The sequence below is a fragment of the Odocoileus virginianus genome, chromosome 31, assembly GCF_023699985.2.
Source record: "Odocoileus virginianus isolate 20LAN1187 ecotype Illinois chromosome 31, Ovbor_1.2, whole genome shotgun sequence".
NCBI classification, from domain to species: domain Eukaryota; kingdom Metazoa; phylum Chordata; class Mammalia; order Artiodactyla; family Cervidae; genus Odocoileus; species Odocoileus virginianus.
The window spans coordinates 5,572,168-5,591,980 of NC_069704.1; the positions used below are offsets into that span (position 1 = coordinate 5,572,168).

General features: G+C 42.7%; 1 protein-coding gene across 1 annotated transcript; it reads right to left on the bottom strand.

Moving 5' to 3' along the window:
- Window positions 1-8,727: 8,727 nt before the first annotated feature.
- On the bottom strand, window positions 8,728-19,531 carry TLR4 (toll like receptor 4). Its single transcript, XM_020910496.2, has 3 exons — window positions 19,156-19,531; window positions 14,460-14,626; window positions 8,728-11,702 (listed from the first exon to the last, which is right to left on the bottom strand). The coding sequence occupies exons 1-3, from the start codon at window positions 19,246-19,248 to the stop codon at window positions 9,437-9,439; spliced, it is 2,526 nt and encodes an 841-aa protein (XP_020766155.2). The 5' UTR covers window positions 19,249-19,531; the 3' UTR covers window positions 8,728-9,436.
- Between the last annotated feature and the right edge of the window lie 282 nt (window positions 19,532-19,813).

Consider the following 19,813-nt stretch of genomic DNA (forward strand, 5'->3'; position numbering starts at 1 on the left):
TCGAGTCCAGAGAGGAGTTTTGAGCTATGAATCTACTGTCTCTCTTCACTTATCTGATCTCAGTGTGTAGTATTCTTGTAACCAGCAAAAACATCCCCTGCTTCTTGTGGTGTTCAGATATCAGACCTGGACAAGGCACTGAGACTGCAGTCAGTCCAACCAAAGATGATGTGTAGAAGGTATTCAGCAGGATGAGGCAGTGAGCTGAACAGTCAGAGATTCATCTTCTGCAATTAATCTCAAAACTGCTCCTCGCAAGGAAGTTTTAATAGCAAGTATTTCCCCCTGGAGAGCAGTAGACCCCTCTAGAAATTCAGGATTGCAAGTGTAAAGGTCAAATCCATTGACTATCAACCTTCAGTGCCCACTGCTCCCCTGCCCCTGACAATACCAGTAAGAGGATTCCAGGAAGGTTGATAATGGCCCAGCACGTTTTTGCCCAGGAGATCCTGGTGTTTCAAAGAGAAAACCTTTTTTTGGAATCTGAGAGTTAATGGCAAGTTGAACAGTCAGTTTGCAAAAGTGGAGCTGACAAGTTTTATTTTGATTTATTTGCAATGGAAAGTCAGAAAAATAAAATTAGCAGGAGATGCCTCAGAGTTCAGGGCAGACCATGGTGTTTTTCTGGTATAAGTTTATGCTAGGATTTGACTACCTTGGAGCATGAAGAAAGGAAATTGGCAACACACAAGGGGGAACTAGGAGAATGAAAAACTTGCCGAAGTCACAATGTCTAAATGGATATTGTGAGTTCAAAATCAAACAGGCCAGGCTAGCCTCTCAGTGAGTCTGGTCTGGTGGAATTGAGAAGAAGCAAATGTACAGTGTGAAAGAAAGATAAATTTTCTGACCAATAGGGATGTTTTCTTTTCTTTAACAAAAAGGATCACATATTTCATTCTGTTGACCTTGCCTTGGCTGTTATGAATCTTAGCAATAAACCTAAAGGACAAAATCAGTAATCATACTAAATGTAGGGTATTATCCTCCATTTTCTATTGTAACCATGATTCTCAGATCTGTTAGTGCATTAAAAATCACTGGGGGAATATTTCAAAATACAGATCCTTTGGCTCAACCTCTGATACTAAATCAGAATTTCCAGCAATAAGGATGATAAACAAAGCTAGAAAAATAGCTAGACGTATATAAGTAAAGGCCTCAAGTGATTCTTAAGCCAAGCACTGTTTTAAAAGTCAGAGTCAGTAAGCTTTATCATCTTGATATTTGCATTTTTAATAGTTCTACGGAAAGCGTCTGAAAAAACTGAGTGCCAGTGAAGGGCAGGGGAAGAGGCCAGAAGACGAGAGAACAGACGAGAAAGAGAGAAGCCTGGAGACATGAGAAGACATGTTGGATTAAGTAGCTTAATCTAACTTTAGTGTCTTGGAACAGAAAAGGCTTGTCTAACCTTTGGAGAGAGACTTCTGTTACTCATCTAAGAAATAAAGTCAAAGACAGCTTGTCTGGGGACTTTGTGACAAGTTCAGAGTCTCTGAAAGTTTTTCATATAATCCTCCCTTATTGGAAACTTCTTATTTCCATTTAATGGCTCCTAGGAGGCATTATATGGAAATAGGAAGTTTCTTATTTCTTTCCTTTTTGAGGAAGTGGGAATACCAAGAAAGAGTCTAAGGAAGAAGATATGACTAGGTCTTAGAAAGAAGGTGGGCCATGGGACTGCACCCCCAGCTGGCTCTGGGGAGTGGTAGGAGTGTTAGCTGCTCAGTCGTGTCTGACTCTTTGGGACCCCATGGACTGTAATCCACCAGGCCCCTCTGTCCATGGGATTTCCCAGACAAGGATACTGGAGTGGGTTGCCATTCCTTTCTCCCAGAGGATCTTCCTGACCCAGGGATCAAACCCGGGTCTCCAGCACTGCAGGCAGATTCTTTACTGTCTGAACTACAGGGAAGTCCCAATGGAGACACAGTGTTCCAGGGAGGAGTGGATAAAAACTAGGCTGGGTTATTTCAGGTCAGTCCTGTCTTAACGTGGCTCATGGGAGATGGGATGTTGTTAGTGTGAGACAAGAGCTCAAATTGGCGACTGACTGGTTTTGATTTAATTACATAGCAAGATAGTTTCTTAAGAGCATACATCACCAGCCTTTCTCCTAAACATGGGTTTAATTTTCAACAAAACGCTTCTCGCATAAACAACATGTCGTTTCTAAACCCTTATTGCCATTCCCAGAACCGCTTGCAGCCTTTCAGAAACCCATTATTTTATAATTATAATCAAGACTATTAGGACAGGACAATTTGTGCCAAAAGCACATTTACACTCAGAATTGTCACTTAGCACTGTCACCAGGAGGTATCATATCTATTTCTGTAAAAATCAAGGAGAGTAGCTGACACTGCCTTATAAGCTTACAATTTCTAGATGGCATGGGAGGTACTGACCTTGTCTAAATTACTCTCCAATCAGCCCTCTGAATACCCCTGGTGGAATAGCTGTTACTTGATGGAAAGAATGCGGCCCTGGGAATCAGGCCAACTTGGATTCGCATCCTAATTTTCCTCCTTCCCACTAGATGATTCACTTTGGATCTCAGTTTCTTCATCTGAAAAATGGCAAAACTATTAGGATTTGCCCATTTAATTTTAACAGTTAAGTGAATCAGTACAGACTGGAACAGTCCCAGGAATATACCAAAAGTTTAACTTTCCAAATATTAGTTATTATTGGGATTAATGCATAGAAGCTGTGTGACCTTGGGCAAGTTGCTCATCCTCTCTGGGCATGCCTTTCCTCTTTGTCACAGTGAGGAAACTGGTACCTAACTCACGGAGTAGTGGAAGCAATCAGATAGTACATGATGCTCAACATAAATATTTGGTTCCTTTTGATCAGCTGTTTATTCCACATGCTTCACTATGAGCTGAAATCTTCCATGAGTTCCATAAAGGAACCCAGAGTGTGTGATCTTATTCCTGCCATCTGGAAGGACTTTAGCTTTGGAATTTCCCCGTAACTTCTGTGCTCAGTCACAGATCCGGGATTTCCATCAGGAAATCAGGCTGACTAGAAAAATGATACAGCAAACTAAATAGGTTGTTTACAGGAAAGGCATGGTCTGGTGGACCTGATTAGTCCATTTAAAAAAATCTGTCATTAAATGTATCCTTTCTATTTTTAAAATTAGTCCAATAGCTTTATTGAAAGAGGAGAGCAGAGCCTCTCTCCCCTCTGTGGTCCTAGCATAGTCGGCCTCAGGCTCTGAGCATCCAGGTATCCTGTAGTCCAAGAGGCATCATGTGTGTCTTTAATTTACTTTTTGACAGGGTCCTATGGCTTTAGTAGTAATATGGATGAGTGACTTTTGTGGGAGGAGGGTGTACTTGGCATAGGACAGTGTTGAATAGAGTACTGGTGATGGAGTGAAGTAGTCTTAGATCCGAACCTCAGAACTGCCCTTTATTAACAGGTGACCTTAGGTGCTTTATGGAATGAAGTGTCAGTCTCCTCATCTATCTGTTGGAGATAATTAGTATCTTTCTAATTCATTGATATGACAAAGTAAATGAGATAGTATCTAAAAGGCCCTTGCACAAAATAATTGCTCAGTTGGAAGTAACTGTTGTTATTTTTATTAGCATTGTCATAATAGCCCAATGAAGCCTGCCGAGAAGATAGGGTCACTCCCATTTTATGTACCGAAATCTGAGCTTTCAGACACTTGGATGAATTGCTCAGAATCACACAACAGGTAAATGAAGAGCCCGGGCCAGATCTTGGTTTCTACTCCCCCAGAAAGTTCACCATCCACTGAATCAGAATTCTGCTCCATTATAGATGAACAGGGTCTGGCTTTTGCCTCTTTTTAAATCCTAGCAGTGGTACCTGATAATTCAGTGTGTTTTTCAGAATGAGGACCCTGCCATCTCTTTCCATTCTCCCTCCCTGAGGGTTGAATCCCTGAGTTTGTCTATGAGCATGAGCCTCCTAGAGACTTTCAAGATTTCCGAGTTTCTAAGTCAGCTTCAGGCCAGGCTTGGAATCTTTATCACTTTAAAAAATAACTTTTATTTATTGGCTTCCCTGGTGGCTCAGAGGTTAAAGTGTCTGCCTCCAATGTGGGAGACCTGGGTTCGATCCCTGGGTTGGGAAGATCCCCTGGAGAAGGAAATGGTAACCCACTCCAGTATTCTTGCCTGGAGAATCCCATGGACGGAGGAGCCTGGTAGGCTACAGTCCACTGGGTCGCAAAGAGTCAGATACGACAGAGCGACTTCACTTTCACTTTCACTTTATTTATGTGTTTATTTTTGGTGGGGCCGGTCTGAGTTGCTGCCGCAGGCTTTCCATCGTGGCAGTGATTGGGGCCACGCTGTAGTTCTGGGACACGGCTTCTCATCGCGGCGGCTCCTCTTGTTGTGGCTCATGGCTCTGGGGCATGTGGACCCAGGAGTTGTGGCACACGGGCTTAGCTGCCCCACAGCATGTGGAATCTTCCTAGACCAGGGATCGAACCCGTGTCCCTTGAATTAGCAGATGGATTCTTAACAACTGGGCCACCAGGAAAGTCCTCTTTCATTCTTAAGATGGCCCCTCCATGCAGGTAAGTTTAGAGCTGTGCCCCATCTCCCTTCCCCTCTCTATTTTATCTCTGTAGTCATCCTAGAGTATCAGAGAGGTTTACCCTTCCTATTCAAGGAAACAAAGTGAAATTAGAGTTTAAGAAACTCGTCCAAAATAACATCGTAAAGGTGCAGCAGGACCAGGGTTCAAACCTGTCTGTATGCATCTGTTAGACTAGTAGCCACATAAAGAAGTTCAAACAGTTTGTATTTTTTTAAAACCTGCCCCCCCCCCCCATATTTAGCAATAATGGTTAGAATATTCCCTTGGAAGAAAGTGAAACCAAATTTTGTAGCCACTCATGATTTTCATGGCATCTATATTCTTCATTTAGCAAAATAGGTTATTGACATACTAGTTACTAGGCTGAAATTTCCAAGTCCAAATTATCAGTTATTTGGGCCTCTCATTAAGCAGCCTAAAAGAAGTGAGACTCATGGTACCAGTGGGAAAATTAGTCCAAGGGGCATGCTCTGTTGCTCCTCCTCCTCCTGACAGTCCAGCTGACATCCTGTGCTAGGGGGCATTGCTAAAGTTGATGTACTCAGACTATACCAGCTCAGTCTCCTTATTGCATTGACTTCCAGTGACACATCCCTGCCATTTAATGATGGGACAGAAGGGAATAGCCTGATTTGAAACCTTGTGGCAGAGAGGCTCTCTGAATACAGGTTGGTGGGGAAGTGCTATAAATACAGAAGCAGTTGCACCTTTCTGGAAGGCCATTTGAACAGACTTATTTACATGAAAGTTCTGGGAGCCTCATGGAGAAGAATTCATTCCATCAGGAAAGATAGCCAAAGCGGGAAAGGCTTCGTCCATCACGGTTGGAGGAAGTGGTTGATTTCAAGTACTGCCTCACATCTCCCACAGCTCATTTTTCAGCCCGCTGCACACCCTTTGGTTTAACCATCATATCTGGATTCTGGTGTTGAGCCCTGGCCAACCAGTGGAACCGCAGGTGAGCTAATTCTAATGAGGGAGTTTCTTTCTTACTTGGTCTCCATCCGTGGGATCGTCAGAACCCAAGCCTCCTCTGGACTCTTACTTTCTCGGAAATCACCAGCAGGTTCCTGGAAGGTCCCATCTGAACACAGAGGTGTCCTAAGAATAGACTGGGAGGTCTGTTATGTTTAAATCCAAGCTCTACCATTTTCTACCTGTGGAACTTGAGTTAGTTACAGAGCCTTCATCTCCTAATGGGTAACAATGCTGATATTATTAGTGCCCATCTAATAGACACAGTAGGGCAGACATGGTAAGACCTAAAATTTGATGTCATAGATAAAGCAATAGAACAGGGCTTAAAAATAGCCACAAAGCATAATTATTATTACGGAAGTTCTCTACTGCCCTTCTGCAAAGTCTTTTGGAATATTTGGAGTTAAGGAGCCAAGTGGAGGAGGTGATTGACAATATCCGTGCGGGGGAGGGAGTGGAATTCTGGAGCCCCAGAGACTGCATGGGCGACAGAGAACTGTGCTCTGAGACCTGGCAGCCTCGACTGGGAAGAACAGAGGCCATCATCTGCTGCAGAGATGATCCTTTGCTCATTCATCAGTTCTTCAAGTAAGAAGGTGTAGTGTGTCTGTTTTGTGAGTGCCACTGAGCTCCGGGCTAGCTAGGGAAGCAAAAGATAAGAGATATGCTCTTTATCCCAGTCATTCTTGCAAGCGCTCCTGTGAGTTCCTGGAAGACTTCCCCCAACCACCACCACCCCAGAACCTGCTGGTGATATTCTAGAGAGAGGCTAGAGTCCAGAAGGAAGCTGGGGTTCTGAGAACCCTGTGGGTGGAGGCTGAGAAAGAGGAAAGCTGCCGAATTACACTTCCAGTCCTCCTGTGATCCCACAGGTTGGGAAAACAGCAGTCGGTAAGATGATATAACTGAGAAGACCACTCAGCGTTTCTCCCTGTGGCAGCTCATCAAGTCCCAGACGACTGCTCTTATGTAATTGCTAAGCCATGCCTGACTCTGGAGACCAACAAGCTCCTCTGTCCGTGGGGTTCTCCAGGCAAGAATACTGGAGTGGGTTGCCGTGACCTTCTGCAGGGGATCTTCCCGACCCAGAGATTAAGCTCACGTCCCCTGCATTGTCGGGCAGTTTCTTTACCACCGAGCCGCCTAAGAAGCCCCCTGGAGGGTCACGCCCCTAGGAAGTGCTCTTTGTATTGAACTTGTACTATTTTTAATATGAGTTTTACAAGGTAATAATCTACCCTCTTTTTATATTTGAATTAACTAGACTCTTAGGGAAGGAAATCTAAGGTCCAGAAGGTGAGTGGTGACTGTGAGTTTTGGCTTTCTCCGCAGCTACGCTATCCAAAACAACAGAGGCAGTCTCTTTGGAGTCAAGGCAGGAAACCACCGTGCTGAAGTTTACTCTAAGTGTCTTTTTTTCCTCTTTTGTTCTTCAAGATTTTCTAGTTCAAACTAACTACACTTGTCCACGCTTAGTTTTTTTTAATTTTTTTAATCTCCCTCATGCCCTTTATGGAAAGAAAGGTGTTATAAATAAATCACTCAGTATATATATATAATGTATGTATGCATATGTATTTACCTAATGATTCATGGTTTCAGTGAAAAACCCTTGACTACTGTCAACCACAAAGAGAAGTTCGGGAGTTTCACTTCCTGTTTTGTGAGCTTAAAGCATGAAGCAGTGGAAAGTAAGCTGCCTAGTGCTGGCTGAAAGCCCAGTTCAGGCCCTGCCACTTTACTCTGTGGCCTAATAAATTTACTTCCTTGAACTTCTGGTTTTTCACCAGTAAAATGGTGAAACTACTTTACCTGCTACCCCACTTGCATCATAAGAAATTCAAATGTGGTTATAATTGTGTAAATATATTCTAAGATATAGGATATTATACAAATTTGAGACATTAGTATTACTACTGTTTTTCTTTTCTTTCTTTCTATTCCACCCTTCATCTCTCTTTAATCCAGAGAATTTAAATGGCTTCAAAGAACCTGTCCTAAGCCTAAATTTCCTCTTTCTTTCCCTTATGTTTCTGTCATATCATTTCTTTCCTTTCTTGCCTACCTCACCTGCAATTTTCACAATCCAAAGTAGGGAGAAGGGAATAGTGGGAATAAGGCCAGTGACAGCCTTGTATGCAGGAAATATTCCAATTGGGTTTTGATTTTCCTCCTTGGAGTCATATATGTGCTTGAACTAACACACAGATACAAAATGCAGACTTAAATATGGACATAACACACTTACATATGGCCTACACACACATAAAAACCCATGCCTTCAAACATACTGAGAATCTAACACAGACATTTGTATATAAGAAATCATATGCCAACACTAGAGGGAGGACCTCAGTCAAACATCTGAGACATCTACATCAATACAAACACACCCCTTGCAGTGTAATCACACTTTCTTCCAGGCAGGTATGATCACACAAACGTGAACCGCAACACTTAGAGGCATGTGGTCAAACACATATGCCCACTTTCACTGGCACATGAGACCTATAAACACACTCAGGCATGCTCAGCAACTTCAACCATGCTCCAACCAAAATACACCCTAGAACACTCAGTCACAAACACATTCCTAAATGTGGCCATATATTTCAGTTCTGACAACTGTATTTTCCAAACATCTCTGCCCTTTCTCTGAGCCATTCTGATGAAGCTGGATGAGTGTGCTTTTCTAAGAATTCACTGTAACATGACCCACAGTAACCTCAGGGACATTGTTTTTTCAAAAATGACATCTGCTTTTTCCTAAATGTGGTCGTGGAGTGACACCCAACAGGAAAGAGCAAGACAGGCTCCCCACCTCAAACCATTTCAAAATACCTTGAAAAATGCAATGGTCTATCAAATAAAACTCACTTGCTACATAAGAAACATTTTGCTGCAATTCTCATTATGTGGTCACCCCAGCTCTACCAGCCCACGTGTTTCTGGGGCCATCGAGAAAAACTGACCTCCTAAGGTCATCCCACCTCTTACCCTGCCTCTAACCTGAATTTCTCATTATGAGGCCAGGAAGTTGGACCTATTTCCCTCTATTACAATAAGTGCCACTTTCAACCGAATTATTTTGATACTACCTTCAGGATAGTCATAACTTACTAGGTAATAACTTCAGAATGACATCACGAGACAAAATAATAGACTGTATTTTATATATTTTCTCAAAAGATAGTAGTTAAATATGGATATGTCCAGCGTGTCTCTAACAGTTTTATTTATAGTATGGATTGATAGAGAAGACGTGGAAAATGAGAACTGGATTTATAAAGACAAAAATATATCAGAAACTAATAGTTAATAAATAGAACATGCTTAGGGATAACCAGGATGTTTGTGAATTGACGTAAAGTGGAGGGGAATCTGAATCAGGAGACTTCTGGGTCAAAAAGTAGAATTTAAACTGTATCCAATAGGAAAAGGAAAAGTAAGTCAAGACCTAGATCAATCGAAACGACCAAAACCACCTTGTTTTAATATAGCTAAAACATGTAACCTGACACGATTTCCACTCAAAATACTCAGGAGAAGTCTGTCCTTTATTATTCTCATGGAGGCCCAGTCTGTTAGTTCTAATTCAATTTGATGGGTAAGAGTTGGGTTGACTTTCCCTGCCCTGGACTCCTTAGCTGAGTTGGTTGAAACATCCCCCGGGAAGTTCTGTATTTTAGCACAGTATTTATTCCCTCTGCACTGTAAGCTCCGTGAGGTGGGCAGTCCTATAGGTCCCGTGTATCACTGGATCACCAGCCTTTGGCACACTGCTTGGTACACGGCGGCGTTTGGTACTTGTTAACTGAACACGCCCTGCCTCCCGCTGGGCAAGGAGCACATCAGGGGATCCTCCCCCTCAGGTGGAGGTTGTCGCTTCCTGTGGGTCGGTTTCTGCATCTGCTGTTCCTTCTGAACTCCGGGGTTTACCAGCCAGCAAGGCCTTTCTGAGTCTTCTCCAGAAGACATGCTGCCCCAGGACACTGTCCTCCCACTCCAGGTAGGTGTTCCTGCTCAGAAGGCGATAGAGCTCCACCTGCTGCCGCAGCAGAGACTTCTCCAGCTTCTGCAGGACGATGAAGATGATGCCGGCATGGCTGCTCAGAAACTGCCAGGTCTGGGCAATCTCATACTCGAAGATACACCATCGGCTCTGGATGAAGTGCTGGGACACCACGACAATGACCTTGCGGCTTTTGTGGAAACCTTCCTGGATGATGTTGGCAGCGATGGCCACCCCAGGAATAAAGTCCCTGTAGTGAAGGCAGAGCTGAAAGGGGGGCACGCCCTCCTCCAAGTTCTTCACCAGCTCATTCCGCACCCAGTCTTCATCCTGGCTCGAGTAGATTACAAAGGCATCATAGGTGCTTTCACCTCTGCTATACTTTTTGCAGCCAGCAAGAAGCATCAGGTGGAAATAGAACTTATAGACCAGGACTCCCACCACAGTTACCAGGAGTACAGTGACAACCGACACGCTAATGATCGTCTTGCTCATCTGACAAGTGGCATTCCTGAAACTAAGCACTGGCATGTCCTTCATATCTGGAGGCTCTGCACACATCATTTGCTCAGCTTCCACCAAGAGCTGCCTCTGGTCCTTGACCCACTGCAGGAAACTCTGGTGTTCACAAACACAAGCAAATTCATTCTTAGTAAGATTTAGCCAAGTGAGGTTCCTTGGCAAATTCTGTAGTTCTTGCTCCTTAGAAGCCATGATACGGTTGAAACTGCAGTCTAGGATCTGGAGCGAATGGAGCGGTTCATAAAGATGTGTATCCAATGACAAGAGTTTGTTGTGACTCATATTCAGCACCTGAAGGCTAGAGAGGAAGTGAAATGCTGTCTGGGATACCTGTTCCAGTTGACACTTAGAGAGGTCCAAGATGGTTAAGTTAGTCAGCTCTGTGAAGATATCAGGGAGCAAGTTGTTCTGAAAAGAGTTGCCTGCCATTTTCAAGGTTTGGAGACTGACTAAGCCAGTAAAGATGCCGTGGAAGACAATCCGGGTGTGGGTATAAGAAATATCAAGGTAACGGAGGTTTCTGAGTGATAGGAATGTTGAAAAAGCATTGATCTGTTTCAGAGTGGAATGCTGAAAATCCAGATGTTCTAGTTGCTCTAAGCCCATGAAGTTTGAACTTAAGGTAATGACATCGTTGAAGCTCAGATCTAAATGCTTCAGTTTGGTTGTCCCAAAATCAGTGTGAGAACAGCAACCCTTGAAACTCAAGTGATTTCTTTTGAGATCTAGATACTGAAGGCTTGGTAGCTCAAACTCATTAAAACTGCTTATACCTTTGTTGTCTATGAAAACAAACTTTTTGAGAGAACTGAGCTTCAGTGCAGGAAACTTTTCAAAGTCACAGTTAATCATTTCTAAGTGTTGCCATCTAAAATCTTTAAGAAGGGCTTGTAGACTTCCTAAAGATATACTCAACAAAGAAATCCCAGAAACATTTGCCAAACAATTAAATAAGTCTGTATCATCCCCTGAGAATTCGCCCAAGTACGCTATCCGGAATTGTTCAATGGTCAGGTTGCATAGTCCCATCAGGAAAGATCTGTCAAATTTTTTCAACTTCCTTTCATTTTTAAATTCTCCCAAAACCAGCCGGTTGATTTTTAAACCAGCCAGACCTTGAATACAAGTTTTCATGACATCTGAACTGTTAAAATTACTTCGCAGAGTCAATCCATTGAGCTTAATTTCTTTAAAGGTACCTGGTTCAATAAAGTCTAAAGGGTTCAGGGACAAATCTAAAGAGAGGTTGAGTAGGGGCATTTGATGTAGAACTTTCACATCTTCATAATAAATATTTTGGATTTTGTTGTTAGAAAGATCCAAGTGCTCCAGGTTGGGCAGGTTAGAAAAATATTCAGGTAACTTGAAGGAATGGATAAAATTGTGAGCCACGTTAAGCTCTTTCAAGGTTTTGAGATGTCCAATGGGGAAGTCATTTAGAGATACTAGGTTTGTCTCCACGGCCACCAGCTTCTGTAGACTTGATAGCCCAGAAAAGGCTCCCCAGGCTAAACTCTGGATAGGGTTTCCCGTCAGTATCAAGGTGGAGAGGTGGTTTAGGCCCTGAAATGTGTCGTCTTCAATAATCTTAATTTCACATCTACAAGAAAAAGAGATACAGATTATGTAATATTTCTGCTGAATAAAAGAAACAAAATGAAATATCAACTCAGTCATCTCGGTCTCCACACAGATATAACAATGCTATATAATGGTACATATCCAGCAAGGCAGATGAAACAAAGGAGCCCCACAGATTTGGTACTATAAAGCTAGCCCCCATGACAATCTTTTTTATCATACTAGACACACATGCTAAGCAGAGGCAGTCCATCCACAAGAGGAAAATCAGTTAAAGACGAATGATTGGGGCGCCTGAAGACTGAACCTCAGGTCTACTTTAGCCATTTCCTGAAACACATAAGTGTGATTATGTATCCAACTGGTAAGATGAGATAGGTAGCTATTAATTGTTAGGCATGATAAGTGACCACTGAATGCCAATTTCAAAGATATAGAAATTATACCTAAATGTCACAGATATCCTTACTATTCAAGAAAAATTCCCCGTATTATAAGGGGGCTCAGAGGTAAAGAACACGCCTGCCATTGCAGGAGACCTGGTTTGGATCCCTGGGTCGGAAAGAGCCCCTGGAGAAGGAACTAGCAAACCACTCAAGGGTTCTTGCCTGGGAAACCCCATGGACGCAGGAGCCTGGCAGTCCATGGAGTCGTAAAAACTTGCACATGACTCAGTGACTAAACAACAACAACATCAGTTCAGAGAAGCCGAGGATGAAGGTGAAGAGAAAATACAAGTTGGAAGCAGGAGATGTGAATGTGACTTTCTGGCCTGCTGTCAACAAGCCATGTGAATGTATACTTAAACTCTCCAAGCCTCTCTTTTCTCATCTACAAAAAGAAAAAAAAAAAAAAAGTATCAATAGATTTCCGTAGGGACAAAAGGCTGGCTGGTCTAGCATGAAAGCATCCACTGAAGATAAATACAGTTATTGACTGTGCAGGAAGACACTGTGAAATGAGGAGAAAAGGCAGAGCATCTATTGCTCGTAATCTGTCCTTATCCTAATCTAGCATCTCCTCCCAACTAACCAAAAGAGGGAACTAGCCTCTCTCTCGGAACATATTTAAAGCTTCTGAGGGCAGTTCCTTGGGTACATGGTGGGTCGAAGATCAATTTCAAGGGACGCTGGTGAGAAACCATTTTTCTTTAAAATTAAAGAAGAATATTGGTCTGGCTACCTTGATTTGGTACAGTTCTTAACAAAATTCTTACTCAGAAAACTGAAATTTAGAAACTAATGGAATGCTCTAATAGTATTTTATATTAAAGTCTACTTTGCAAGGTCTTTAATATATATAACATGTTACTGTCAGTATCACAGTTAATCCTGTGGTTTAAGGTTCATCACTTATGTTTCTGAGACTCAGGTCAGATGTAGGGACAAGCCTCCGGCCACGTGGCAGTGAATGTTGGAGAAGGACTCGGCTCAAGTATTCTGCCCTCCATAGGGCACCATGTCACTGCCTTCAAAAGGTTTGATTCCCAACTTTGTTGTAGTCTATCAATATCCCAGTTAGAGTATAAAACATCAGATGATCACTCTTCTACAGAAATATCTACCATCCTCGTATCCTTTATTAAGAGTTTCTATAATAAAATGTCATATAGGTTTCTTCACTTTTCACAAACTCTTATAGAGGTTATAGTCCATTATGCATTACTTTTCTAAATAAAGTCCCTAATGATGAAAATATTTTAGGAATAGGATTCAGTTCTCCCCAAAATGATGATAATAACTTTACCTGTTCTAATGAACAATACACTTTGTTGTATCAGAAAAGCAAATACAGCAGATGTTTTCCTTTGATCATGCATCTTTCTCTCTGGCTTACTTGTATCTTCCTAATTCCCTCTCCTGTACCTCACTTTCAATATTCTAGACATTATCTGAATCCAACTCCATTCAAGAACTCTGTCTTAATTACTCACTGCATGTATGTGTTAGTCACTCAGTCGTGTCCAGCTCTTTGCAACCCCATGGATTATGGCCCACCAGGCCCCTCTGTCCATGAGGATTCTCCAGGCAAGAATACTGGAGTGGGTTGCCATGCCCCAACCCCCCTCCCTCCCCACCCTGGAGGGCATTCCCAGCCAAGGGATTGAACCCAGGTTTCCTGCATTGCAAGTGGATTCTTTACCCCCTGAGCCACCAGGGAAATCCGGTGGCTTTCTGCATAGAAGGCCCCTTTTCTCTACAGCACAATGTATTGCCTCTAGTTTTCAAATAGCTTATCACCTACTCTTATATATTACTATCTTTATCTCAGTTTCAAAATCCAAAATCAGAATCAAGTAACATGTCTTAAATGCCTACTGTGTGCCCAGCACTGTGCTCAGGTTTTAAACATATTAATTTTTTTAAGTGGATATGCCCTCCTTAATAGCTAGGGTTTTGTGTTATATGTCAACATATTCTTATTTCCTAGCAGAGTGAACAACAAGCATATAGCAGCCACAAGAATATAGCAGCAAATAGTCAATAAATATTTGCTGATGAAAGAGTTCAAGTCAATTTAGTCCCCTGACTTAAGAGAAAATCAGAGACAGAACTTTCCTCAGAAACTGTCTCACCCAACTGCTTTCACAAATGAAAAAGCTGAGGCCTGGAGAAGGGAGATAACTTGCCCAAAGTTATAGAACAAGTGAGATGTCTGTTGAGTGGATAATTAAGTGAATGAAACGAAACCTCATGAATCAGGCTTTCTGACTTGAGAATGAAATGACAATGCCATGAACATTTCTCCTTGTATAGTGGTAGAACTCATGCATTACCTGGATAAATCCAGCACTTGCAGCTCTGGGAAGCTGGAGAAGTTATGGCTGCCTAAATGTCTCAGGTAGTTAAAGCTCAGGTCCAGCATCTTGGTTGTTATGGGGATGTTGTCAGGGATTTTGTAGAGATTCAGCTCCATGCATTGGTAACTAATGTTAGGAACCACCTGAAATGATTAGATATTAGATGCAATGTCTTCCTGCATGCACCTTAGCAGACTTCCCAGCAACTCTCCTCTCCTAGACTAAAGCCTTGGAGGCTACTGGGACAAGCAAAGAGACCAGTCAACCTTATTTCAACCATCCATCCATCCAGTCATCCATCACCTGATCATCCGTCCATTCATCCACTCATCCCTTCATTTAGCCACTCTCTTCATTCTTAAAAAGGCCTTACTCTAGATTAGGAAGGGAAAAGCACCGACCCGATGATTAACCTTTACTCTCTCAATGGCAGAATTCAGCGAGAAGCAATGGAATCTCATGGTGAAGATCTGAAGCACTGGAGTCCAAAAGCTCTAAATGCCACCCTAGCTCTTCCCTACAATTTGCAGGAAGGCATTGTGTTGTTGCTATTGTTTTTCTAAATATACCTCTCATTGTTTACAAGCTTAAAGAGACTTCCAGTCAAGTCTTCAGCCCTTCCTTGGTCATAGCCCAATTTTTGCCAGTTTTATTCTTTCCTTTGGATCACTCATAGCTCAGTTGGTAAAGAATCAGCCTGCATTGCAGTAGACTCCAGTTCAATTCCTGGGTCAGGGAGGTCTGCTGGAGAAGGGCTAGGCTACCCACTCCAGTATTCTTGGGCTTCCCTTGTGGCTCAGCTGGTAAAGAATCCGCCTGCAATGTGGGAGACCTGGGTTCGATCCCTGGGTTGGGAAGATCCCCTGGAGAAGGGAAAGGCTACCGACTCCAGTATTCTGGCCTGGAGAATTCTGGGTCACAAAAAGTCAGACACAACTGAACAAATTTCACTTTCACTTGGATCACTGACCGTGCGGGAACCTAACACTTGATACTGCCTTGGTTCCTAAGCTGATATCTATCACATTTTCCCAAATTCTTTGTAAGCCTTGTTCTCCAACTTCCCATTTAGTTTCCTTATTCTCTGATTCTTCAACAAAATTCTTTGCTTAAGCTAGCTAATTTTGGTTTTCAGTTTAAAACCCATAGAATCTGTTAACAGGATTAATGAGATAAGGTTTTTAAAGAGATTATCTCAAAGCCTATTACAGTGTAAATGATCAATACATTGTTAACATGTATTATTATTGGCTATTACTAATTCTCCACTATATGAGGCTTATGTCTTATATGTTACATATTTGAATTTAATCTTCAAATAAACCTTTTAAAGAATAAGAATTCAGCAAGATGAAGTAATATGTGTAAAGCCTCACAGGCCACAGTGCAGCCCTTTTACTTTATTCACTCGATCCTGAAATGTTATTCCTCATAGCATCCTCACTGTCCATACAGTCTAATAGAGAATGGGGCCAGGGTCATCCCTTACCCTCCTTTATTCTCCTTCACGGGAGACATCACTATCTAACCTGATGCCTTCTGCGTGGTTGTCACATATGTACTGTTTGTTTCCCTCTCTAGATTGTAAACTTTGAGAATCTAGCTGTCTGTTATGCCCCCAGCACTCAGAATGATGCCCAGAAAATGGTTAATGCTCAATAAATATTTGTTGAAACAAATGAATGGATAACTGATTCCATGGAAGTTTATTCAAATCCCTACTGCAGGCATTTGCTATTAAGTGCTGTGACTTTACCACAAAGACCAGTGTGATATGGCTCCAGACTTCCATTAGCTCCCCATCTAGAGTAAGGGTTATGGTAGGAGCACAACTCCTTCCTGAAAAGGGTCTTAAACCAGGCTTGGAAAATGTTCCCTTTGGTTCAGAAAAGGTAGGTATCAATCCTGGATTCCGAGACTATAGATTGTTTAGAAGGCTTCCAAGAAAGAGAAAATTTCAAGGCAAATCTGGAAGGATAAGTGAGATTTGGATATGTGGAAAGAGGAAGGAGGAGGGAAGAGAGGAGTACAGAGCGGCGGAAAACGAGTCCCGCGTAGACGAGTGTGGCGGGGATGTGAAACCTAAACCAGACGGGAAGCCGGAGCCAGGTCCAGGGGCCCGATACTCTGTCCTTTTAAGTCGTTTGACATGTTCACACTGAGCAACCACATGCGCTAGGCACTGGGACACAGTGATAAGTAAAACCAGCAATGATCTTGCCCTTTTACAAATACCATTTCAACATAAAGACAAATAATGAACATAAATGCATGTATTCACACACCATGTGTGTTTTATATACGCATATGTGTGGGCGTCCCTGCTGGCTCAGTTAGTAAAGAAACAGCCTGCGCTGCAGGAGATCCAGGTTCTAGCTCTGGGTGGGAGAGATCCTCTGGAGAAGGAAGTGGCAAGCCCCTCCAATATTCTTGCCTGGAAAATCCCGTAGACAGAGACGGGTGGACTGCGGTCTATGGGGTTGCAAAGAGTTGGACACACCTGAGCGTACACACACTCACACACTCACACACACATACACATGTGTATATATACACACACAATGGCATGCTATTAAAAACAGAAAGTAAAGCAGTAGGACTTCCCTGGTGGGCCAGTGGCTGGACTTCGTGTTCCCAATGCAAGGGGCCTGGATTCAATCCCTGGTCAGAGAACTAGATCCCAGGTACTGCAACGAAGAGTTTGCAAGCCACAACTAAAAAAAATCCTGAATGCCGCAACAAAGACCCAGTGCAGCCAAATAAGCAAATAAATATTTTTTAAACTAATAAAAATAAAGTAGATAGGACATTAAAGGCAAATACAGGGAGTGAGGAGCTTTATATGAGGCAATCAAGGAAGGCTTCCCAGAGGAGGTAACATTTAAGCAGAAATTTGAATAAAGTGAGGGATTAAATTATGAACATATCTAGGGCTGTATTGTCCAATTTGGTAACCACAAGCCACACACAGCTATTAAGTATGAGAAATGTGGATAGTTTAATATAATAAATGCAAAAGAAATGCTATAACATATGCTAAACTCAAGGACTTAGTACCAAAGAAAAACATAAAATATCTTGTTAATAGTCTAGTATATATTACAGTTTGAAATAGTATTTTTAATAAACAAAGTTAAATAAAAATAGTACTAAAATTAAATTCATCTACTTTTAATTTTTTTAATATGGCTGCTAGAACATAGTTTAAAGCATCGTTTTAAATTTAGTTAGTTAAAATTACGTTAATGTGGTTAAATAAAATTTCAGTTGAATTTAGTTAAATGTATTATTTAAATTTAAATAACTCCATGTGACCCATTGAACAGCACTGATCTAGGGGGAAAAGCGTTCTAGCTAGGGGAAATCGTGAGTGCAAAGAACCCCATGGTAGGAAAAGGTCCCTGACAGTGATGGAGAATTATTAAAAGCTTTTAAGGACAGTAATATCTTAGAGTTGAACCTCAAAAAACAGCAACAACAAATAAACAGCAGATGAATATGAGCAGGTTAAAGGAAGCAGGCCGTGGGGTCAGGAGACGGGTCACTGCCCAAGCGTCAAGGCCAGGGGACCTGGGGATCTGCCCTAGGGTGGCAGTGAGGTGGTGGACAGAGGGTCCCCTCAAGTTTCGGAAAATGAGAGCATCTGGGGCACGGGGAAGGAGAGGCGCCAGGAGAAGCTGTGGTTTCATCCTGGGGTGACCGGAACTGGAGGCTCTATACCCAGTGACTGAACAGCAGGAGAGACAGGAGGACAGTGAGCCGGGTGTGGGCAGGGAGTGGCGGGGACAGAGGACTTGGGAAGACAGGCTTGTCTCTGTTACACAGTAAAGTACACGATCTCCCCCATGTCCTCAATGTCAGGACTCTGACTGGTTATGCTTTTCTTGAGTTTCTGCCACACCCTAAATCCCAGGACATTTCCGTGGCTGTTTGCTGCTGCCGCGGGCTTCCAAAGCAATAGTAAGGTCCATGCAGGGGAAAAAACAGGAGACCCTTTCTGAATGAGATTACAGACCAGCTGGCTGGTGTTTCACAAAGAAAGCATTGCATTAGCTGATATTGCATCTTTCCCTGTCTCTTATTCTTCTCTTTTACTCTGTCTCTGTCTTTATCTCTCTGTCTCTCTTTTTCTTTTCATTTTTTGGACAGAACTAGACTAGATTTAGAAATCTGAAATCTACATAGAAACTTCTTTCTATTAAGAGACCAAAAAAAAAAAAAAAAAACCATATCTTCCTGATAGTGAAAGGGGCAAAGCAACAGCCCAAAACAATGTACAAACCACCGGCGGAAAGGAATGACAGGAAGCAGGCTTCTTACAACTTTCTATTAAAGTCTACGGTTCTTTTATTAATGTAAAAACTTGTCTCAGAGAGGTTTAATGACTTCTTCAAAGTCACAGAGCCCAGATGTGGAACAATAGTGATTCTAAGCAGGTCTGTCTCGACTAAAGTTCCTATGTAATTCCTAAGTGGGGCACAATGCCCCAGGCTGCCTGTTAATGCCCTGTAACCATGAATCATTTGATTCCTGTGGTTTCTTACTTTAAAGTAATTTGACATCTGTTTGCAAATGAACCTAACCCAGGCCCAGCACAGGGAAAGCGAGCAGAGAGCAGTTTTTCAGAAGCAAGGCCAAGCTCAGGGAAGCCGAGCTGACTCCAACCACGTACCTGTATACACGGGTCCCAGCTCTCGGATCTCAGGCAGGAGAGGAGGGCCGTGGCTGGGATCAGAGCCGCAGCCAGGCGGGCACGAGCCATCATCCCGGCATCTTCTGTGACCAGAAGTGGCTCTGTGAACGCATGACCCTGTCTGTGCCGGCCAGGGCAGCCTCCGAGGCACCGCACTGCCTTCTCTGCTCTGTGCCCCAGGGCACTGCCGCTATTCAAAGCAGTACTGGGTTGGGAGGAGAGGAAGTGAGAGTGGCAGCCTTCGCGTTCCGGACTTTTGTTTCTCTAATATTTATCTCCTCTGCCACCGGAGGGGAAGTTAGAAGAAGAAGAAGAAGAAAACGTCTGCAGGCCAGGGGCTGAAGTAACAACAAGAGGAAGCTGGCTTTTATCCCAGGAAGTCATCTGACCCCAGGGTTAGTGAATTTAGGAAAGTAATCAGACGGGTCAAACAGCCTGTGTGACTAACTACCTAGGACTGTGGCTTTCTGCTTTCCTTTTGTAGTGGAAACTTAACTGTTAAATGCTCATTTCCTAGGTCAGCCAGAACAAAATACCCTGGACTAGGTGACTTAAACAGACATTCATTTTCTCACGACCTGCTGGAGGCTAGACGTCTGAGCTCAAGGGATCAGCAGGCTTGAGTTTTCAGGCTCTC